This window comes from Oncorhynchus keta, chromosome 5 (assembly GCF_023373465.1).
Source record: "Oncorhynchus keta strain PuntledgeMale-10-30-2019 chromosome 5, Oket_V2, whole genome shotgun sequence".
In the NCBI taxonomy this organism is placed as follows: domain Eukaryota; kingdom Metazoa; phylum Chordata; class Actinopteri; order Salmoniformes; family Salmonidae; genus Oncorhynchus; species Oncorhynchus keta.
In genome coordinates, this window is record NC_068425.1 from 18,423,068 (window position 1) to 18,447,715 (window position 24,648).

General features: G+C 46.1%; 1 protein-coding gene across 3 annotated transcripts in view; it reads right to left on the reverse strand.

Annotated features, from left to right (window-relative positions):
• LOC118383652 (phospholipid phosphatase-related protein type 5-like) overlaps positions 1-21,681 on the reverse strand; it is a 53,439-nt gene extending 31,758 nt beyond the window's left edge. For all 3 annotated transcript variants that reach the window (XM_052518922.1, XM_052518924.1, XM_052518923.1), the window contains exons 1-2: positions 21,202-21,681; positions 15,840-15,967 (exon numbers count right to left, since the gene is read on the reverse strand). In XM_052518922.1, coding sequence (XP_052374882.1) covers positions 15,840-15,914 — 75 coding nt within the window. In that variant the 5' untranslated portion in view covers positions 15,915-15,967; positions 21,202-21,681. The remainder of the gene's footprint in view (positions 1-15,839; positions 15,968-21,201) is intronic.
• Positions 21,682-24,648: the final 2,967 nt, after the last annotated feature.

Sequence of the window (24,648 nt, forward strand, 5' to 3'; positions counted from 1 at the left end):
AGCCTTCCACTCTACTGCCATCACACACGCTACACTGAACCGCCCAGACATGACAGGAGACGTGGGGAGAGAGGAGGGGGAATGCAGGGAACAGGTGCAGGACTAGGGGTGGTGGTGGTAGCAGCAGAAGTCCCCTCTCTCCCCCTCTCCCCCCTCCACAGTCACAAAAACAACATTCACTATGTGAGGGTAGAGGGCACAATAACAGATGATTTTATTATTCACTAAGTGTGTAGATTAAAGAAAATTCCCTTCAACTTGCTTACCTTACCCTGTGTGCATACAAGTGTTTGTGTGTGTGTGTTGGTGTGTGCTGAATCGCATGTTGAGCTGGGAGGCTCCTCTGTAACTGATTGTAAAGTGGGCTGGGAGGGGGGTTCAAATGGATATTGTGTAACCTTTAAAAACACACACCCCTCTCCAGGGTACTGACCAATGCATGTGGAGAAGAGAGATTACTCCTGCCCTCCACACTATAAGACATGATGCAACAACAAAGAGAGAGTTGTCACTGGCATCCTCAGTCTAAGGAGTTGGTGCTGCCCTCATTACATAAAACTTACTATACTCTTATTGTGTGTCAACAACCAAATCTCTCCTAGGTAGATGTTGCCATCCATGCAGCTGACAGCAGGTCAGTGTTAATTATAGCTCAGCTAGAGACTACAGTAGAGTTGGCAGGGCTGTGGTCTATCCTGATCTCAGGCCTGTGCCAGACAAACAGGTGAGCTGAATGGGAGATTAGTGAGGCTGGAATGGAGATAGCTTTGTTGAAGAAAAATATACGTGTAATTTTCTTCCATCCTTCTCCCTCTTTCTCTTCATTTCTTTCATAAGATCCATCTCAACATCTTTCAGACTCACATGTCGAATAGCTAGCAACATTAGAGGTAATATGTTTTGCTCATTCTGCCAGCCAGAAGCTGATCATGTGACTATTTGACAGCGCAGAAAATAGTCAATAGAAACGTGTGTGTGAGAGAGTGTGAGAGAGTGTGAGTGTGAGAGAGAAACAGACAGAGACAAAAGAGAGGAACAGAGAGAAAGAGAGACAGAGAGACAGAGACAGAGACAGAGACAGAGACAGAGACAGAGACAGAGACAGAGAGAGAGCATGAAAGCATGAGAGAGCAAAATAACAGATGGAGGAGGTAAAATAGATGGATGAGGAGGGATGGGAGATTAAATTAACAACAAGTACGTCTCACTGTACATTGTTTTGGCCGTACAGATCCCAGTGGTGGGAGGAAGAAAGGAAAGCAGAGGAAGAGGAGGTGTACATGGATGGAGGGAGGAAAGAGAGGAAGGGATGGCGTGGGGAGTGGAGGGGACAGGAAAAGAGAAAGGTTGAGAGGGGGTGAGTGAAGAGAGAGGGAGGAGAGTGAAACTGGCATATGAGAGGTACTGTAGCATGGAGAGGTTGGTAGTTTGGCATGCCTTCAGGGTGTGTGTGTGTGTGTGTGTGTGTGTGTGTGTGTGTGTGTGTGTGTGTGTGTGTGTGTGTGTGTGTGTGTGTGTGTGTGTGTGTGTGTGTGTGTGTGTGTGTGTGTGTGTGTGTGTGTGAAAAAGAGAGAGTGAGAGAGAGAGGGAGAGAGAGTAAGAGCGAGAGCGAGAGAGGAAGAGAGAGATAACAGATCTGTGTGAAAGAGTGGAGGAGGGGGAGAGTAGAATGGGTACAAAAGAGAGAGATGTGAGCTGAGCTTAGATCGTCCTCCAGAAAACATCTCTAGGGCTCCTTCTTTAAATATCTCTTTCTCTCTGTTTCTGCTTTTCAATCTTCACTCCCTCTCCCAACCACTCTTTCTTTTCCATGTAACTCTTATCTTAGCCTCTGATTTCCCCCTCTTGTCATGAAATCCCTCTCGCCCTATTTTCAGTATAATTCTTCTTTTGTCCCAGTGATGTCTCTGTCGTACACTATGTGAGGATGACCCAGAGATCAACACACAGGGGGGCATGAATCACTGGGTGTAAATATTCAGTCAGATCCACACCCCTGCATAGTGTGGGACCAGGGAGGAGACCCTGTACTCACATTACACATACATTAATGCTACAGCACATATCACAGTACCTGCTTCTTACGAGTGTAGACACACTCAGCTGCAAATTATGTGAATGAAGGCTTATACAACCTTTACATTTATAAATCCTTTATAAATATGAAATTACACAGGAATAGCAGTTAATGCTGCAGTCTACGATGTTGGGTTCTAATTTGAAATGTTGAAATATCCTGAGACATATTAACCATATTAGAACTGGGTGTATGGAAATCTACTGAGTGAGAAAGGGGAGTGCAGAAAGTTATGCAGCCAACTGCTTAAGGTGTTTCCACATATTCTATGTTTTGAAACACATTTAATGCCAAAAATAGGTCTTATGAATGAAACACTAAAAGGGTGGGGAACTTTGACAAAGTGATACTAAGAGACCACATTGACAGAAGATTGATTGACAGCTGGCTACAGTGACAGCAATCACCCACTTCTCTTTCATATCGTCTGAGATCCCTAAAGATTGGAAAGCTGCCGCGGTCATCCCCCTCTTCAAAGGGGGAGACGCTCTAGACCCAAACTGTTACAGACCTATATCTATCCTACACTGCCTTTCTAAAGTCTTCGAAAGCCAAGTTAACAAACAGATCACCAACCATTTCGAATCCCACCGTTCCTTACCCCGCTATGCAATCTGGTTTCCGAGCTGGTCATGGGGGCACCTCAAGCCAAGGCTTTTGACTGTCAATCAATGCATTCTTATCGGCAGACTCAACAGCCTTGGTTTCTCAAATGACTGCCTCGCCTGGTTCACCAACTACTTCTCAGAAAGAGTTCAGTGTGTCAAATTGGAGGGCCTGTTGTCCGGACCTCTGGCAGTCTCTATGAGGGTACCACAGGGTTCAATTCTCGGGCCGACTCTTTTCTCTGTATATACAGTGGGGCAAAAACATATTTAGTCAGCCACCAATTGTGCAAGTTCTCCCACTTAAAAAGATGAGAGAGGCCTGTAATTTTCATCATAGATACACTTCAACTATGACAGACAAAATGAGAAAAAAATCCAGAAAATCACATTGTAGGATTTGTAATGAATTTATTCGCAAATTATGGTGGAAAATAAGTATTTGGTCAATAACAAAAGTTTATCTTAATACTTTGTTATATACCCTTTGTTGGCAATGACAGAGGTCAAACGTTTTCTGTAAGTCTTCACAAGGTTTTCACACACTGTTGCTGGTATTTTGGCCCATTCCTCTCACGATACATGGCCCCATTAATTCTTTCCTTTACATGGATCAGTCGTCATGGTCCCTTTGCAGAAAAACAGCCCCAAAGCATGATGTTTCCACCCCCATGCTTCACAGTAGGTATGCAACTCAGCATTCTTTGACCTCCAAACACGACGAGTTGAGTTTTTACCAAAAACGTATATTTTGGTTTCATCTGACCATATGATCTCTAGCAAACTTCAGACGGGCCTGGACATGTACTGGCTTAAGCAGGGGGACACGTCTGGCACTGCAGGATTTGAGTCCCTGGCGGCGTAGTGTGTTACTGATGGTAGGCTTTGTTACTTTGGTCCCAGCTCTTTGCAGGTCATTCACTAGGTCCCCCCGTGTGGTTCTGGGATTTTTGCTCACCGTTCTTGTGATCATTTTGACCCCACGGGGTGAGATCTTGCGTGGAGCCCCAGATCAAGGGAGATTATCAGTGGTCTTGTATGTCTTCCATTTCCTAATAATTGCTCCCACAGTTGATTTCTTCAAACCAAGCTGCTTACCTATTGCAGATGCAGTCTTCCCAGCCTGGTGCAGGTCTACAATTTTGTTTCTGGTGTCCTTTGACAGCTCTTTCATCTTGGCCATAGTGGAGTTTGGAGTGTGACTGTTTGAGGTTGTGGACAGGTGTCTTTTATACTGATAACAAGTTCAAACAGGTGCCATTAATACAGGTAACGAGTGGAGGACAGAGGAGCCTCTTAAAGAAGAAGTTACAGGTCTGTGAGAGCCAGAAATCGTGCTTGTTTGTAGGTGACCAAATACTTATTTTCCACCATAATTTGCAAATAAATAAATAAAAAATCCTACAATGTGATTTTCTGTTGAAGTGTACCTATGATTTTTTTTTTCACCTTTATTTAACCAGGTAGGCTAGTTGAGAACAAGTTCTCATTTGCAACTGCGACCTGGCCAAGATAAAGCATAGCAGTGTGAACAGACAACACAGAGTTACACATGGAGTAAACAATTAACAAGTAAATAACACAGTAGAAAAAAGGGTGAGTCTATATACAATGTGTGCAAAAGGCATGAGGTAGGCGAATAAATTACAATTTTGCAGATTAGCACTGGAGTGATAAATGATCAGATGGTCATGTACAGGTAGAGATATTGGTGTGCAAAAGAGCAGAAAAGTAAATAAATAAAAACAGTATAAAAACAGTATGGGAATGAGGTAGGTGAAAATGGGTGGGCTATTTACCAATAGACTATGTACAGCTGCAGCGATCGGTTAGCTGCTCAGATAGCTGATGTTTGAAGTTGGTGAGGGAGATAAAAGTCTCCAACTTCAGCGATTTTTGCAGTTCGTTCCAGTCACAGGCAGCAGAGTACTGGAACGAAAGGCGGCCAAATGAGGTGTTGGCTTTAGGGATGATCAGTGAGATACACCTGCTGGAGCGCGTGCTACGGATGGGTGTTGCCATCGTGACCAGTGAACTGAGATAAGGCGGAGCTTTACCTAGCATGGACTTGTAGATGACCTGGAGCCAGTGGGTCTGGCGACGAATATGTAGCGAGGGCCAGCCGACTAGAGCATACAAGTCGCAGTGGTGGGTGGTATAAGGTGCTTTAGTGACAAAACGGATGGCACTGTGATAGACTGCATCCAGTTTGCTGAGTAGAGTGTTGGAAGCCATTTTGTAGATGACATCGCCGAAGTCGAGGATCGGTAGGATAGTCAGTTTTACTAGGGTAAGCTTGGCGGCGTGAGTGAAGGAGGCTTTGTTGCGGAATAGAAAGCCGACTCTTGATTTGATTTTCAATTGGAGATGTTTGATATGAGTCTGGAAGGAGAGTTTGCAGTCTAGCCAGACACCTAGGTACTTATAGATGTCCACATATTCAAGGTCGGAACCATCCAGGGTGGTGATGCTAGTCGGGCATGCAGGTGCAGGCAGCAATCGGTTGAAAAGCATGCATTTGGTTTTACTAGCGTTTAAGAGCAGTTGGAGGCCACGGAAGGAGTGTTGTATGGCATGATGAAAATTACAGGCCTCTCTCATCTTTTTAAGTTGGAGAACTTGCACAATTGGTGGCTGACTAAATACTTTTTTGCCCCACTGTATCAATGATGTCGCTCTTGCTGCTGGTGATTCTCTGATCCTCCTCTACGCAAACGACACCATTCTGTATACTTCTGGCCCTTCTTTGGACATTGTGTTAACAAACCTCCAAACAAGCTTCAATGCCATACAAAACTCTTTCTGTGGCCTCCAACTGCTCTTAAATGCTAGTAAAACTAAATGCATGCTCTTCAACCGATCGCTGCCCGCACCCGACTAGCATCACTACTCTGGACAGTTCTGACTTAGAATATGTGGACAACTACAAATACCTAGGTGTCTGGTTAGACTGTAAACTCTCCTTCCAGACTCACACTAAGTCGAAATTAAATCTATAATCGGCTTCCTATTTCGCAACAAAGCCTCCTTCACTCATGCTGCCAAACATACCCTCGTAAAACTGACTACCCTACCGATCCTTGACTTCGGCTTTGTCACCAAAGCCACATATACTACCTACCACTGCAACCTGTATGCTCTCGTTGGCTGGCCCTCGCTTCCTATTCGTCACCAAACCCACTGGCTCCAGGTCATCTATAAGTCTTTGCTAGGTAAAGCCCCACCTTATCTCAGCTCACTGGTCACCATAGCAGCACCCACCCGTAGCACGTGCTCCAGCAGGTAAATTTCACTGGTCATCCCCAAAGCCAACTCCTCCTTTGGCCAGCTTTCCTTCCAGTTCTCCGCTGCCAATGACTGGAACGAATTGAAAAAAATCACTGAAGCTGGAGACTTATATCTCCCTCACTAACTTTAAGCATCAGCTGTCAGAGCAGCTTACCGATCACTGCACCTGTACACAACAAATCTGAAAATAGCCCACCCAACTAACACATCCACATATTGTTATTTATTTTTGCTCTTTTGCACCCCAGTATCTCTACTTGCACATTATCATCTGCACATCTATCACTCCAGTGTTAATGCTAAAATGTTATTATTTCGCCACTATTGCCTATTTATTGCCTCCCTAATCTTACTACATTTTCACACGCTGTACATAGATTTTTCTATTGTGTTATTGCTTTATCTTGGCCAGGTCGCAGTTGTAAATTAGATATTTTTTTCAATTGGCCTACTTGGTTAAATAAAGGTGAAATAAAAAAATGAATAAAAAACTTCCTGCATGCATTATGGTAGAATGCTCCAATCAGGAAAGTCCAGGAGAGATACTTGTGTAGTGTAAAGAGATGGATCTAGATTCTAATCAACTCAAATCATCAAAAACGATTTTACTTGTCACGTACTTTGTAAACAACAGGTGCAGACTAATAGTGAAATGATTACCTAAGTGTCATTCCCAACAATGCAGAGAGAAAGAAATGTGACAATGTGATTTTCTGGATTTTTGTTTTAGATTCCGTCTCTCACAGTTGAAGTGTACCTATGATACAAAATTACAGACCTCTACATGCTTTGTAAGTAGGGAAACCTGCAAAATCGGCAGTGTATCAAATACTTGTTCTGCCCACTGTATATGTTTTAATGTTTAGAAATAAACGGTAAAATATCACACCGCACCTGAGTAGCGCAGTGGTCTAAGGCACTGCATCTCAGTGCAAGAGCATCACTACAGTCCCTGGTTCGAATCCAGGCTGTATCACATCTGGCCATGATTGGGAGTCCCATAGGGCAGTGCACAATTGGCCCAGCATAGTCTGGGTTTGGCCGGGGTAGGCTGTTATTGTAAATAAGAATTTGTTCTTAACTGACTTTCCTAGTAAAATGCGAAGGCATAGCTTTTTGACAAATTCACTTACAGTGCATTCGGAAAATATTTAGACCCCTTGACTTTTTCAAAATGTTGTTGTCACAGCCTTATTCTAAAATGGATTACATCGTTTTTTCCCCTCATCAATCTACACACAATACCCACAATACCTTAATGACAATGCAAAAACAGGGTTTTAGAATTTTCTTGAAATAAAAAACAGAAATATGATATTTGCATAAGTATTCAGAGCCTTTACTCAGTACTTTGTTGAAGCACTTTTGGCAGCGATTACAGCCTCGAGTCTTCTTGGGTATGATGATGCAAGCTTGGCACACCTGTATTTGTAGAGTTTCTCCCATTCTTCTCCACTCAAGCTCTGTAAGGTTGCACAGCTATTTGCAGGTCTCTCCAGAGATGTTCGATCAGGTTCAAGTCTGGGCTCTGGCTGGGCCACTCAAGGACATTCAGGGACACGTCCCAAAGCCGCTCTTGGCTGTGTGCTTAGGGTCGTGGTCCTGTTAGAAGGTGAACCTTTGCTCTGGAGCAGGTTTTCATCAAGGATCTCTCTGTACTTTGCTCCGTTCATCTTTGCCTCGATTCTGACTAGTCTCCCAGTCCCTGCCACTGAAAAACATCACTACAGCATGATGCTGCCACCACCATGCTTCATCGTAGGGATAGTGCCAGATTTCCTCCAGAGGTGACGCTTGGCAATCATGCCAAAGACTTCAATCTTGGTTTCATCAGACCAGAGAATCTTGTTTCTCAAGTTTTAGGTGCCTTTTGGCAAACTCTAAGCGGGCTGTCATGTGCCTTCTCCTGAAGAATGGTTTCCGTCTGGCCACTCTACCATCAAGGCCTGATTGGTGGAGTGCTGCAGAGATGGTTGTCCTTCTGGAAGTTTCTTCCATCTCCACAGGGGAACTCTGGAGCTCTGTCAGAGTAACCATTGGGTTCTCGCTCACCTCCCGGACAAAGGCCCCTCTCCACCCGATTGCTCAGTTTGGCCGGACGGCCAGCTCTCGGAATATTCTTGGTGGTTCCAAACTTCTTCCATTTAAGAGAGATGTAGACCACTGTGTTCTTGGAGACCTTCAATGCTGCAGACATTTTTTGGTACCCTTCCCCAGATCTGTGCCTCAACACAATCCTGTCTCAGAGCTCCACGGACAATTCCTTCAACCTCATGGCTTGGTTTTTGCTCAGACATGCACAGTCAACTGTGGGACCTTATATAGACAGGTGTGTGCCTTTCCAAATCATGTCCAGTCAATAGATATTTACCACAGGTGGACTCCAATCAAGTTGTAGAAACATCTCAAGGACGTTCAATTCCTAACAAGCAATGATTACATCAAGCTTGTTGGATGTGCATCAAACCTGTTGGATGTAGTTGCTGTTTGTTTTGGTTGGGTTTCAGATAATTTTTTTCCCAATAGAAATGAATGGTAAATAATGTACGGTGCCAATTTGGAGTTATTTTTTTCTAAATAAGAATCAAATACATTTTTCCGATCACTTCTACATTAATGCGGATGCTACTATGATTATAGATAATCATAAATGAATCATGAATAATGATGAGTGAGAAAGTTAGAGGCACAAAGGCCAAACCCCTGTAATGATAGTCGTCTGTTGTTTGAATTAAGTCAGACCGAAATGCAGCGTGTAGGTTACTCATGACTTTTAATGAAGCTAATACGGTACATGAAATAACGGAAGAAGAAAACAACAAACGAATGAAACTCATACAGCCTATCTGGTGACTAACACTAAGACAGGTACAATCACCCACGAAATACAACGCGCACTCAGGCTGCCTAAATACGGTTCCCAATCCGAGACAACGAGAATCAGCTGACTCCAATTAGGAATCGCCTCAGGCAGCCAAGCCTAACTAGACACACCCCTAATAATACACACTCCCAATTAATACAAACCCCAATACGAAATACAACATATAAACCCATGTCACACCCTGGCCTACCCAAACATATAACAAAAACACAAGATACAATGACCAAGGCGTGACAGAACCCCCCCTAAGGTGCGGACTCCGGGACGCACCTCAAGAGCATAGGGAGGGTCCGGGTGGGCGTCTGTCCATGGTGGCGGTTCTGTCCTAGTTCCTCCCCTTCGCGTCCTAGGATAATCCACCTTCTCCGCCGACCATGGCCTAATAGTCCTCACCCTGATCCCCACATAACTGAGGGGCAGCTCGGGACCGAGGGGCAGCTCGGGACCGAGGGGCAGCTCGGGACAGAGGGGCAGCTCGGGACAGAGGGGCAGCTCGGGACAGAGGGGCAGCTCGGGACAGAGGGGCAGCTCGGGACAGAGGGGCAGCTCGGGACAGAGGGGCAGCTCGGGACAGAGGGGCAGCTCGGGACAGAGGGGCAGCTCGGGACAGAGGGGCAGCCCGGGACAGAGGGGCAGCCCGGGACAGAGGGGCAGCCCGGGACTGAAGCAGCCCAGTACTGAGGGGAAGCCCGGTACTGAGAGGGAGCCCAGTACAGAGAGGAAGCCTAGTACTGAAAGGAAGCTCAGTACTGAGAGGAAGCTCAGGCAGGTAGTAGGCTCCGGTAAATCCTGGTTGTCTGGCCGATCTAGAAGATCTAGGTTGACGGGCAGATCTGGCAGAGACTGGTTGTCGGGCAGATCTGGAAGAGACTGGTTGTCGGGCAGATCTGGAAGAGACTGGTTGTCGGGCAGATCTGGAAGAGACTGGTTGTCGGGCAGATCTGGAAGAGACTGGTTGTCGGGCAGATCTGGAAGAGACTGGTTGTCGGGCAGATCTGGAAGAGACTGGTTGTCGGGCAGATCTGGAAGAGACTGGTTGTCGGGCAGATCTGGAAGAGACTGGTTGTCGGGCAGATCTGGAAGAGACTGGTTGTCGGGCAGATCTGGAAGAGACTGGTTGTCGGGCAGATCTGGAAGAGACTGGTTGTCGGGCAGATCTGGAAGAGACTGGTTGTCGGGCAGATCTGGAAGAGACTGGTTGTCGGGCAGATCTGGAAGAGACTGGTTGTCGGGCAGATCTGGAAGAGACTGGTTGTCGGGCAGATCTGGAAGAGACTGGTTGTCTGGCAGATCTGGAAGAGACTGGTTGTCTGGCAGATCTGGAAGAGACTGGTTGTCTGGCAGATCTGGAAGAGACTGGTTGTCTGGCAGATCTGGAAGAGACTGGTTGTCTGGCAGATCTGGAAGAGACTGGTTGTCTGGCAGATCTGGAAGAGACTGGTTGTCTGGCAGATCTGGGAGGACTGGCGGCACTGGCGGCGCTGGGCAGACTGGCGGCACTGGCGGCGCTGGGCAGACTGGCGGCACTGGCGGCGCTGGGCAGACTGGCGGCACTGGCGGCGCTGGGCAGACTGGCGGCACTGGCGGCGCTGGGCAGACTGGCGGCACTGGCGGCGCTGGGCAGACTGGCGGCACTGGCGGCGCTGGGCAGACTGGCGGCACTGGCGGCGCTGGGCAGACTGGCGGCACTGGCGGCGCTGGGCAGACTGGCGGCACTGGCGGCGCTGGGCAGACTGGCGGCACTGGCGGCGCTGGGCAGACTGGGAGCACTGGCGGCGCTGGGCAGACTGGGAGCACTGGCGGCGCTGGGCAGACTGGGAGCACTGGCGGCGCTGGGCAGACTGGGGCACTGGCGGCGCTGGGCAGACTGGGAGCACTGGCGGCGCTGGGCAGACTGGGAGCACTGGCGGCGCTGGGCAGACTGGGAGCACTGGCGGCGCTGGGCAGACTGGGAGCACTGGCGGCGCTGGGCAGACTGGGAGCACTGGCGGCGCTGGGCAGACTGGGAGCACTGGCGGCGCTGGGCAGACTGGGAGCACTGGCGGCGCTGGGCAGACTGGGAGCACTGGCGGCGCTGGGCAGACTGGGAGCACTGGCGGCGCTGGGCAGACTGGGAGCTCTGGCGGCGCTGGGCAGACTGGGAGCTCTGGCGGCGCTGGGCAGACTGGGAGCTCTGGCGGCGCTGGGCAGACTGGGAGCTCTGGCGGCGCTGGGCAGACTGGGAGCTCTGGCGGCGCTGGGCAGACTGGGAGCTCTGGCGGCGCTGGGCAGACTGGGAGCTCTGGCGGCGCTGGGCAGACTGGGAGCTCTGGCGGCGCTGGGCAGACTGGGAGCTCTGGCGGCGCTGGGCAGACTGGGAGCTCTGGCGGCGCTGGGCAGACTGGGAGCTCTGGCGGCGCTGGGCAGACTGGCACTTCTGGCGGATCCTGGCAGACTGGTGACGCTGGGCCGACTGGCGGCGCTGGGCAGACAGGAGACTCCGGCAGCGCAGGAGAGGAGAAAAGCTCTGGCTGCGCTAAACAGGCGAGGCGCACTGGAGGCCTGGTGCGTGGTGCTGGAACTGGTGGTACTGGCGCGAGGACACGCACAGGAAGCCTGGTGCGGGGAGCTGCTACCGGAGGACTGGTGTGTAGAGGTGGCTCTGGATAGACCGGACCGTGCAGGCGCACTGGAGCTCTAGAGCACCGAGCCTGCCCAAGCTTACCTGGCTCGATGCCCACTCTAGCCCGGCCAATAGGAAGGGCTGGTATGTGTCGCAGCTGGCTCTGCACCTCCATAGCATAACACGGTGCCTGCCCGGTCTCTCTAGCCCAACGGTGAGCACAGGGAGTATGCGCAGGTTTCCTACCTGGCATAACTATTCTCCCTTTTAGCCCCCAATATTTTTTTGGGGGTGACTTTCCGGTTTCCAACGGTCGCAGTGCTGCCTCCTCATACTCACGCCTCTCCGCTTTAGCTACTTCTATTTCCTCCTTGGGACGGCGATATTCTCCCGGCTGCGCCCAGGGTCCTTTTCCGTCTAATATCATCTCCCAAGACCAGAAGTCCTCATATTGCTGCTCCTCACAATTAACAGGGAGAGTAGGCTCAGGTCTGACTCCTGACTCTGCCACTCTCTCTCTGCGCTTTCCCCGTTACCTACGGTTTTCGCTCTGTAAAGCCGTGCTCTCCTTTTCGATTCCATCCGTGTATAGCCCTCTTCGCATTGCTGTAGGGAATCCCAGGCAGGCTCCTGCACTCGCACTGGGTCGGACGCCCTCCTGTCGATTTCTTCCCACGTCGTATAATCCCTGCTTCTGCCGTCCATATCGTCCTCCTTTAGCTCCTGCCAGTTCACACGCTGCTCGGTCTGTGAATCGTGGTGGGTGATTCTGTAATGATATTCGTCTGTTGTTTGAAGTAAGTCAGACCGAAATGCAGCGTGTAGGTTACTCATTACTTTTAATGAAGCTAATACGGTACATGAAATAACGGAAGAAGAAAACAACAAACGAATGAAACTCATACAGCCTATCTGGTGACTAACACTAAGACAGGTACAATCACCCACGAAATACAACACGCACTCAGGCTGCCAAAATACGGTTCCCAATCAGAGACAACGAGAATCAGCTGACTCCAATTAGGAATCGCCTCAGGCAGCCAAGCCTAACTAGACACACCCCTAATAATACACACTCCCAATTAATACAAACCCCAATACGAAATACAACATATAAACCCATGTCACACCCTGGCCTACCCAAACATATAACAAAAACACAAGATACAATGACCAAGGCGTGACAACCCCCAGTACATCGTCTTTGGAGGGCATGATATTTATGCCTCTGTACCTTTCTCACTCATCATTATTTCCATGAGACACTTATATTCGGTGCAACATAATCTGAAACAAAAGCAAAACAAACAATTTGTCCAAATACTTGTGAAATAGGGACCTCCGAATCACAGTCTTTCACCTGTCATTCATGCTTTTCTCATTATTTTACTTTAACTACTACTTTCCCTTCCACAGTGCAGAGCTGCTGAAAACACTGTGCTGTAGCTACCTCAAGCTGAGCTGGCTGGCTGGCTGGCTGGCTAGCTGGCTGGCTAGCTGAGTGCATTCTCCCTGCTTTGATTCAGAGGCCAAAACATAAAGCAGGGGCAGCTCTTTAATGGACATTTACCAGATGGCAACCAAAGGAAGTCAGTTTTTCTTTGCGTCTTAGCGCTCCAGCTGATCACAGCACTCTAAAAAAAATGTGTGTGTGTGTTCTTTGTGCACTTCACTTGAAAGACTCTCTCCGACAGGTGTTACCCACCATTATTTTTAGAGACGGAGGAAGCAAAAGAGAAGGAAAGGTGTTATTTCACCTATTTCAAGTGTTAATGAGGCTGTGTGTGTGTGTGTGTGTGTGTGTGTGTGTGTGTGTGTGTGTGTGTGTGTGTGTGTGTGTGTGTGTGTGTGTGTGTGTGTGCGTTCTGAACATTAATTAAAATTCTACTAAAATCAAGGCAACTCGTTTTCAAATGGACAAATGTGGAATATTCATTACAGTAAATTGTCACCATTACCATTCCTTGTCCTTTCTGTGAATAAACCAACACAACAAATCTGAGCTTCATTGGCTAAATTCAACAATAGCAGAATATAAAGACAAATTGACTCTGGTTAGACACACAAAACCACGACGAAACAGTATTACTGAGCTTGCAAAAGCAGCTCTGAAAGCCTTAACAATACATCAACAGTGCCCTCTGGTGGGTATAGAGTCCTTGCATGAAATGCCAAGGGGAAAGGTTCATCACACTGCATGTGGTGAGAGATAGATGATGCCCACACAAACACGATTATGAGTACTGCTCATGCCAAAGACGAACACCCCTGCAGTCAAGGAAATCTCCAACGTCACAATGATTCTGACTCATAACCCTTCATTCCATAACAGTGGCTGAGAAAAGTGGGACATGTTCGATAAGAGGGTAAAGCACATAATGTATTACAGAATGGGTCATTTTCAAGTCCAAGTAAAACATTTGAAAATTTGAGAGTAAAACAGGTTATTGTTGCTTTTAATATTAGAGTAGTGTGTCAGACACCTAGGTACTTTAAAGCATATTATTTGACTATTTATTTTTGTTCATTGAAGTTGATGTTTCCAACTATTAGGTTATTCCTGCTTCCACATTAAAGCCGCAGCCATTATACAAGACACATTCCCACACTTCATAAACTGAATCTGTGACAACCCATACATGGTCCTGTGTGGACAGGACACATCAATATTAGGTCACATGACGCACCACACACCCCAATCACATGGCACCGGCTGTCCAATAGCAGTACATCCAAAGCCATCAGAGGGGCTTGTATTTCCTCCTCCATTGGTCTGGATAACTGTTTATGTTAATGTGGCCTTTACAACCCCAAAGCTGTGTTCTCTGCTACACCTGATTACTTATACACTCACAGTGGATTATTTCCTAAAAGCATGTCTGTGTTCTGACAATGGCATTTCCATGCATCCTTTGTATCATCCCAGTGCTGAGAGAAACTGACCTGTATAAGCGCTGTTGATGTTGAAATTCACATTCAGATAGAAGAGACGGAAGGAGATATCTATATCTAATAAATGTCTATGACTTTCAGGGAGAGAGAGAGAGAGAGAGAGAGAGAGAGAGCGAGAGAGCGAGAGAGCGAGAGAGCGAGAGAGAGAGAGAGAGAGAGAGAGAGAGAGAGGCTATAGCCTGCATAATAAGGGGGTAGGTAGTGGATGAAAGGAGGCAGGAGAGAGAGAGACACAGAGAAAATGAATCCAACTGATTGGTTTCCATGGAAACGGGCTGATGAGGTGTGAGTCTAAATAAAAGAGCAGGTCCTGGCTCTGTCTATGACACACCGCTGGGAAGGGGAGGGGGACGGGGAGAGGGTCAGGGGAGATGGACAGAGGAGCTAAAATGGTTGGTTCTCAGTCAGACCACACTGTCACATCTTCTGCACTCACTCACTGCTACATCACATATTGCACATTATGATTTCACAAATCCCACATATCACTACAACTGTACTGAATACCATGAGGTCTTACATCCAATATAATATAGCACTTCATTCCTCATACAATACTTTTCACCTTCCATGTCATACATCACACCTCACATATAGACCTCCATATTTCACATGACACAGAACACCTTGTACCTCAAATGTCACCTATTCCACCTCACATTTAATATGTGTGAGGGATGGCACAGTGGACTAAGGGAGTGCTTTTATTGTGGACCATAATCTAGCAGCATAGAGACCTTTAATACCCTCTGAGTAATGTCGCTCCCACAGCAATACGGGACACACCTACGGGAGAGACCTTGTCCTGTGTGTGCGCGCTTGTAGTCTGTATGTGAGTCTGTGTCGGTGTGTGTGTGTGTGTGCCTGACAGTGTGTGCAGAGCATCCAGTACCTATACAAAACACAGTTAGCTGTGATATCACTAAATACTTCAATGGATCAGATGCAAAGACTCATAAACAGGGAGCAGAGATCACATATAGTAGCAGTGTGAAGACAGGAAGCGCCATCTGAACAGATTACATACTATAACAACTATTTTATACCATATGACAACTGTTTTCCACCATATCCATGTTACTCAGTCTCAGCCATGGCAGTGTGGTGAATGTGTGTTGAGCTGACAATATTTATAACATTTTCCACTGAAGCTAAAGATGAAAGTGTTCCCTGGCAGCTGGACAGCAGACAACAGCCAATTGAGGTCAAGTAGTAGAATGAATGGAGTTCATTGAGCTCTGAGAGGAGCGCAGGGGGGTGAGAAACTGAATATGGGGAAGGTTAAGGTTAAAGGAAATTCCCCATAAAGAGATATCATCAAACAGCACGAAGAGGCTCTACTGGATCCATGAGGAGCCAGAGGGTATTTCATCAGCTCCTCCCAGTAGTGTAATTTTAGCCAATCAGGAAAAGAAAGACATGGCAACTCACCTCAACAAACAAGAAGCAGGGAACGATGGAGCTGCTGCTCTTCAAACCTGGCTTCTCCTCCTCCGCTGCCATCATTCTCTCGTTCTCTCTCTCCTGTCCTCTCTCCAGCACTCTCTCTCTCCTCACACCTGTGAAGGAAAGAGCATTCCAGGTCAGTAAGAGTTGTCATTGATCTAAAGGCAGCTTGAGGCTCAAAGTATAACATTAAGTTTTATCCCATGACAAGAATGTAGCATTGGAGGGAACAATGGGTCTTGATGTTCTTATACAGAATAACACTTTTGTTTACATGTTACCTCTGTGGCCATAAGACAAAGTGCAAAGACCCACCCACACACTCCCTCCCACTCTCCCCAACACACACAAATAAACAACTAAATAGTATAATATAAGCCTATCAGTGTGCAGTAATGAGCCTCTCCCTCAGTCCCTCAGTCCTGATGAGTCAGTGCTGAAATGAAAATACAGATTGTGTCTAACACTGAATGCCACTATAATGAATGGAACCTTTATGAGCTAGAATAAACATACATCCAGCCAATACACAACACAACATGGAAATAGCATATCTTAATGATGTATGCTACAAAGTAGTCTGAGATTAGAAATATGCTCTTGACATTTGCATAATCACATTTATGTTCACATCTATTTATATTCCAACCAAGGCACAACTCTCTGTCTGCGTGTTTTATTCAATGTCATGTCTACACACTTTACATGGCAGGTAAAGTTGCTCTCGAGTGGCTAGATGTTCTTTACCATTCGGCCATCAGATTTGCCACCAACGCTCCTTATAGGACACATCACTGCACTCTATACTCCTCTGTAAACTGGTCATCTCTGTATACCCATCGCAAGGTTGATGCTTATTTATAAAACCCTCTTAGACCTCACTCCCCCCTATCTGAGATATATATTGCAGCCCTCATCCTCCACATACAACACCCATTCTGCCAGTCACATTCTGTTAAAGGTCCCCAAAGCACACACATCCCTGGGTCGCTCCTCTTTTCAGTTCGCTGCAGCTAGCGACTGGAACGAGCTGCAACAAACACTCAAACTGGACAGTTTTATCACAATCTCTTCATTCAAAGACTCATTCTTGGACACTCTTACTGACAGTTGTGGCTGCTTTGCGTGATGTATTGTACTGTAGTGCATGATATATTGTTATGTAGTGTTGTCTCTCTTGTCTTTATTTGTGTTTTGTCCTATATTTAATCCCAGTCCCCGTCCCCGCAGGAAGCCTTTTGCCTTTTGGTAGAATAAGAATTTGTTCTTAACTGACTTGCCTAGTTAAATAAAGGTGAAATAAAATAGAAATACACTGTATCCCCAGCAGAATTAGCTTGAGGCGAAGAATACAACACGCTAGCCTTATCGGTTCAAGGCAAGGCTAAGGGACAGACAGGAACAATGCAAACGGGACATTGTGCCCAGTCAGTGAGGAGTCTCCTGAGCACGGAATTGAGGTTTTCCCTGACTATAGGAAAAACTTCAGGCCCTAGTCATAGGCTATTGCTAGTCAGGTGGTCAGGTGAAACTCATGGCCCTTCTTACGGCCATCCAACCTCTGAAGTGGACCAGAAGTCATCCTGAAGAGATCCTATAGCTTGGATCTGGTCTGTGAGAGTTCCCATTTCCTGGGCGTTGTCAGATTGACCTCTATTCTGGGGAAATTAGTGTTGTGTGCTGGAAAGCTTTCTCTTTTTCCCCCACACTGACAGTCAGTCAGGCAGGATGTCAGAGAATAGGCTGTGAGGATGAATAAGGAATGAGACTGGGCTCTTAGCAGCAGAGAGAACAACGCAAAGCGGGGCTGCTTTTAGAAAGAGCTCTCTCTCTCTCTCTGAGTGGCCGGCCAGGAAACATCTTGTAGCTGTGACCGTGAACAAGCTGATGCCCCAGGTAAGGTAAAATCACACAGGATATTTTGGTGATCCTGCTCTACTGATCCCAGCAGTAGATGGGAAGTGTAATGCAGCCTGAGTGGACGGCCGGGTGTCTAACGTCCCTAAGATCAGGATGTCAGGAGGAGGGATGAGAGCAGGTCAGAACACAGGTGTTGCTGTTTGAGATGGGACAGTGTCTGTCGAAGAGAAAGCCGTTGTGTCCATATGTGCTACATACCAAATAGACAAGATCTAGTATTTTGTAGAAACCTTATGGGTGGGCAGGGAAAGGGAGGAGAGGGAGGAGAGGGAGATTTGTTGAGGAAGATAAAAGTCGGACACCAGGGGCAATTTATCCAGAGATTGGAGAAAGAGTGTTGTTTGATAGCAAATGACTGCCTGCGTATGCATGTGTGTGTGTTTGCGTGTGCGTGAGTACAGCTGGATTTGATCTGATTAGGGAGGCAGGGTGACAGGAGTCCTGATCTTATTGGCTTGCCATCCATCAGAGAGCCCAGCCAGCTTGTCGTCACTGAGACACTGCAGCCCACAGACACACACACAAACACAAAAGCGAGAGCAATTGAGGGAAGAGACGAAAATACCAGGGAAAGAGAGAGGGAGGAGGCAAAACTATTGTTGGAAAACTCAAGAAAAAGAATGACAGAAGGGGGTTAGGAGGAAAGAACATGTGAAGGGAATGAAAGAGTATGAGGTTGTTAATATGAATAGTGACTAGTTAGCTGACACAGAGGAGGAGGAGAACTATACAATATCCTGCTGGTCTGAATCCCCAGTCTTAGGAGAGGAGCCCAGGAAATCATATGTCCACTCTCCTCCCTCAGACACACACACGAACACGCACGCGTGCGACACACAGGCACAGGCACATGTACAGACACACACCGCCCGGGGACACAAAGGCTAATTGGACACTACAATCTGTATCACGGCTGCCTTCACGTCAAGCTATTTCTACCACATACTGAGAAATACTACAACTGCGCAGAGATATATTTCATCTGCACAGATGTATATTGCAATATTCAATATGAACATGAAATAGCAAAGTACAATGTACAATGCCTTCAGAAAGTATTCATACCCCTTGACTTATTCCACATTTTGTTGTGTTACAGCCTGAATTCAAAATGGATTCAATATTATTTTTCTTACCCATACCCCATAATGACAAAGTGAAAACATTTGAGCAAATTTACAGAAAATAAAATATCTCATTTACATCTGTATTCAAACCCGTGAGTCAATACATGTTAGAATCACCTTTTAGCAGTGATTATAGCTGTGAGGCTTTCTGGGTAAGTCTAAGAGCTTTGCATACCTGGATTGTAAAATATCTGTACATTACTCTTTTTAAAATTCTTCAAGCTCTGTCAAGTTGGTTGTTGTTCATTGCTAGACAGCCCTTTTCAAGTCTTGTCATAGACTTTCAAGCCTATTTAAGGCAAAACTGTAACTAGGCCACTCAGGAACATTCCATGTCTTCTTGGTAAGCAACTCCAGTGTATATTTGGCCTTGTGTTTTAGGTTATTGTCCAGCTGAAAGGTGAATTTGTCTCCCATTGTCTCAACAGTCTCTCAGCAGACTGAACTAGGTTTTTCTTTAGGAACAATTCCATTACTTTTTATCCTAAAAAACTCCCTAGTTTGACAAGCATACCCATAACATGATGCAGCCACCACCATGCTTGAAAATATGAAGTGAACTGTTGTGTTGAATTTGCCCCAAGCATAACGCTTTGTATTCTCATGATATTGTTTTTAATTTTGCAGTTTTACTTTAGTACCTTATTACAAACAGGATGCATGTTTTGGAATATTTTTACTCTCTACAGACTTCCTTCTTTTCACTCTGTCATTTAGGTTAGTATTTTAGAGTAGCTACAATGTTGTTGATCCATCCTCAGTTTACTCCTATTATAGCCTTTAAACTCTGTAACTGTTTTAAAGTCACCATTGGCCTCATGGTGAAATACCTGAATCGTTTCCCTCCTCTCCAGCTACTGAGTTAGGATGGTTGCCTGTATTTTTGTAGTTACTGGGTGTATTGATACACCATCCAAAGTGTAATTAATAACTTCACCATGCTCAAAGATATATTCAATGTCTGCTGTTTTTTACCCATCTACCAATAGGTGCCCTTCTTTGTGAGGCATTGGAAAACCTCCCTCGTCTTTGTTGTTGAATCTGTGTTTTACATTCACTGCTCGACTTAGGGACCTTACAGATACTTGTATATGTGGGGTACAGAGATGAGGTGGTCATTAAAACATAATGTTAAACAATATTATTGCACACAGAGTAAGTCCATGCAACGTATTATGTGACTTGTTGAGCAAATACATACTCTAACTTATTTAGGCTTGCCATAACAAAGGGGTTGAATACTTATTGACTCAAGACATTTCAGCTTTTCATTTTTAATTAATTTTTAAAACAGATTTACACTTCAACATTATGGGGTATTGTGTGTAGGCCAGTGACAATTTTTTTTATGTAATCCATTTTTCAATTCAGACTGTCACATAACAGAATGTGTAAAAAGTCAAGGGGCATGAATACTTTGTGAAGGGACTGTGTATGGCAGTCTGGTTGATCCTTTCATCCTTGAATGTAGCCATCCCCCTGACACAGTACTACTCAGAGAGGTACAAGGTAGTATATTCAATGTGTTTGTACAGTCCAATGCAGCATTTACATGGCACTGTCTGCTTCTTTATTTCACCCTGTGTGTGGCTATCCTGTGCTGCTGAATAGTCTCCTATAACCAATCACGTTCAAAGAGATCAGTCCAAGTCCCTTTAATCACTGTACTGTTTGTTGTCTTGGTGCATTACCAAGGTGTGTGTAGTAAGCATGCAGGATGGTAGTATGTTGAGTGTGTGTGCCTTGCTCTTGACCGACATGTTTCACTCAAACCAGACCACATGCTGAATCTGCAGATATCAGTGTGCAGAATGCATAAACACACACACACACACACACACACACACACACACACACACACACACACACACACACACACACACACACACACACACACACACACACACACACACACACACACACACACACACACACACACACACACACACACACACACACACACACACTCCTTCACTTGCGGTACTAAAAACATACACTACCCCCCTGCCAGAGAGACAATTCCACTTCACGCTATTAATAGGGCGGTGGAGGGTGTAGGTAGGGGGGCTAATAGGATTTCAGAACGCTAGGTTATTAGAGCTTCCCTTTGGGGAATACCATGGTGAAACGCTCCTCACCTTCACATAAACACCAAAACACTCTCATTTGCCTCAACCACAATCTGAACCATTGACATACAACACAATGCTAACATGCTAACGCTCCTCATACTGCAACCCATGCAGACAGAGAGGAAAACAGATTTAGGAGAGGAAAACCCATCACCCCCTCCCTCTTACCTTAGACACCTCGCTGCTGCCTAGCTCCTCTGTTGCAGTGGCACTAGATTCCTACGCGGAGGCCATGTCAGATGAGGGAGAGTGCTGTGAAAATCTCCCCACCCAGCTGCCTCTCTATCTCTTCTCTTCTTCTCTCCTCCTCCTGCTCCAGAGTGAAGTGAGGTACCGGAGCTCCTCAGACAGACATTCACACACGCGCGCACGGAGATAAAGCGTGCTAGCGACTCCCCAGCCCTCCTCACACACTCGACACACTCCCCATCTAATTAGCCACTTCAAATAAGCAGTTAATCAATTAAGTGGCGGGAATTACTGCATGTGCTGCGCTGTCTTCCAATACAGACCGAGAGGCAGCGTGTGTTGAAGATTGTGTATTCGTGTGTGAGTAAGAGAGAGAGAGGGGATGTGTGGTATCTGTGCCACTAGAGAGAAGCTCATTTGTATTCAAAACTTGTTTCATTCCATCCCTCTCTCTCTCTGTCCTCCCTCTCTCTCGCAGTGAATGAGGGAGGGAGGGGATGTAAAACTCAAACAGAGTGGTGTGTGTGAGAGAGAGAGAGGGATTGAGGGAGGGGGGAGCTCAGGTGTGCCTCTGTGTCGGGCTGCAGCCTGTCTGCCTCAGGGCACACAATCCAATGAATACATGGCTATTGATCTCGGGCTGGTGCGGTTTAATACTGCAGGTCAGGACTGAGAAGAGATAGGGGATGGCTGCCTGCCTGCCACTGTTAAACAGGACAGGGTCAACAGCCAGAGGGGAACTGTTATAGTGGAAGGGAGAATCAGAGTGTGTGTAGAGAGTGAGAGAGAGAGTGAGAGTGAGAGAGAGAGAGAGAGAGAGAGAGAGAGAGAGAGAGAGAGAGAGAGAGAGAGAGAGAGAGTAGACCTTAGCACACTAGACCTTAGTAGCACACTAGACCTTGCAACCCCCAGGAACGTTACTCTGTCCTCTTCCACCCTAACTTTGAAAAAAAAACTTTGGATACCGCTAAAAACAAATATTGCATTAACCCTCCACCATAGAAAATAACATGTAAAGAAAATAATAGAATCAAGAAAGTTAGTTAGGATAGAGCTTTCCACACCAAACACTCAAACTCCAAAAACACCCAGCATGCACCGAGAGAGAGAGAGAGAGAGAGAGTGAGAGAGTGAGAGAGTGAGAGAGAGAGAGAGAGAGAGAGAGAGAGAGAGAGAGAGAGAGAGAGAGAGAGAGTGAGAGAGAGAGAGAGAGAGAGAGAGAGAGAGAGAGAGAGAGAGAGAGAGAGAGAGAGAGAGAGAGAGAGAGAGAGAGTGAGCAACACAATTAGACCCAACCAAATCATGAGAAAACAAAAAGATAGACAGAGAGTACACAGTGGCAGAATACCTGACCACTGTGACTGACGCAAATTTAAGGAAAGCTTTGACTATGTACAGACTCAGTGAGCATAGCCTTGCTATTGAGAAAAGCCGCCGTTGGCAGACCTGGCTCTCAAGAGAAGACAGGCTATGTGCACACTGCCCACAAAATGAGGTGGAAACTAAGCTGCACTTCCTAACCTTCTGCCAAATGTATGACCATATTAGAGACAGATATTTCCCTCAGATTACACAAATCCACAAGGAATTTGAAAACAAACCACATTTTGATAAACTCTCCTATCTACTGGGTGAAATACCATACAGAATAAATATTTGTGACCTGTTGCCACTGAAAAGGGCAACCAGTGAAGAACAAACACCATTGTAAATACAACCCATATTTATGTTTATTTATTTTCCCTTTTGTACTTTAACTATTTGCACATAATGACATTTGAAATGGCTTTATTATTTTGGTTATTTTGTGCGTGTAATGTTTGCTGTTAATTTCGATTGTTTATTTCATTTTTGTGTATTATCTGCTTCCCTTGCTTTGGCAATATTAACATATGTTTCCCTTGCCAATAAAGCCCTTAAATTGAGGGGGGTTGACATACATGTGCTTGCCAAGGCTTATCACATTAACAATATCAATGACACGCTCTGATATTCTTGATGGGGGTAGTCTGGCCTAATATTAATGTGTGTGACATTCCAGGGGAAGGGACTGTGGGCTCAGGCTATTGATAAAAGTACGCATCAAACTTTGCTTTGTGATCACAATACGAAGATCTGGGGCTCACAGTTTCACCGCATGAAGACTGTCCTCATTCAGTAGCCAGCGGGGTTTTAATACAGTCAGCTCACATCTGAATCATAGTACACGTCTTCAAAACAGACCCAACTAAACCAAGGTCGCTATGCCCACCCAATTCTGTCTAGTCTCAAACCCTAGCTACTCACACATGCTCATTAGCACTTTGAAACATTTATTGGACAGTAGTGAGTGTAGAGAGTATAGAGATATTGTTATCCACGTCGGCACCAACGATGTTAGGATGAAACAGTCAGAGATCACCAAGCGCATCATAGCTTCAGCGTGTAAATCAGCTAGAAAGATGTGTCGGCATCGAGTAATTGTCTCGGGCCCCCTCCCAGTTAGGGGGAGTGATGAGCTCTACAGCAGAGTCTCACAACTCAATCGCTGGTTGAAAACTGTTTTCTGCCCCTCCCAAAAGATAGAATTTGTAGATAATTGGCCCTCTTTCTGGGACTCACCCACAAACAGGACCAAGCCTGACCTGCTGAGGAGTGACGGACTCCATCCTAGCTGGAGGGGTGCTCTCATCTTATCTACCAACATAGACAGGGCTTTAACTCCTCTAGCTCCACAATGAAATAGGGTGCAGGCCAGGCAGCAGGCTGTTAGCCAGCCTGCCAGCATAGTGGAGTCTGCCACTAGCACAGTCAGTGTAGTCAGCTCAGCTATCCCCATTGAGACCGTGTCTGTGCCTCGACCTAGGTTGGGCAAAACTAAACATGGCAGTGTTCGCCTTAGCAATCTCACTAGGATAAAGACCTCCTCCATTCCTGTCATTATTGAAAGAGATCATGATACCTCACATCTCAAAATAGGGCTACTTAATGTTAGATCCCTTACTTCAAAGGCAATTATAGTCAATGCGCTAATCACTGATCATAATCTTGATGTGATTGGCCTGACTGAAACATGGCTTAAGCCTGATGAATTTACTGTGTTAAATGAGGCCTCACCTCCTGGCTACACTAGTGACCATATCCCCCGTGCATCCCGCAAAGGCGGAGGTGTTGCTAACATTTACGATAACAAATTTCAATTTACAAAAATAAAAATGACGTTTTCGTCTTTTAAGCTTCTAGTCATGAAATCTATGCCGCCTACTCAATCACTTTTTATAGCTACTGTTTATAGGCCTCCTGGGCCATATACAGCGTTCCTCATTGAGTTCCCTGAATTACTATCGGACCTTGTAGTCATAGCAGATAATATTCTAATCTTTGGTAACTTTAATATTCACATGGAAAAGTCCACAGACCAACTCCAAAAGGCTTTCGGAGCCATCA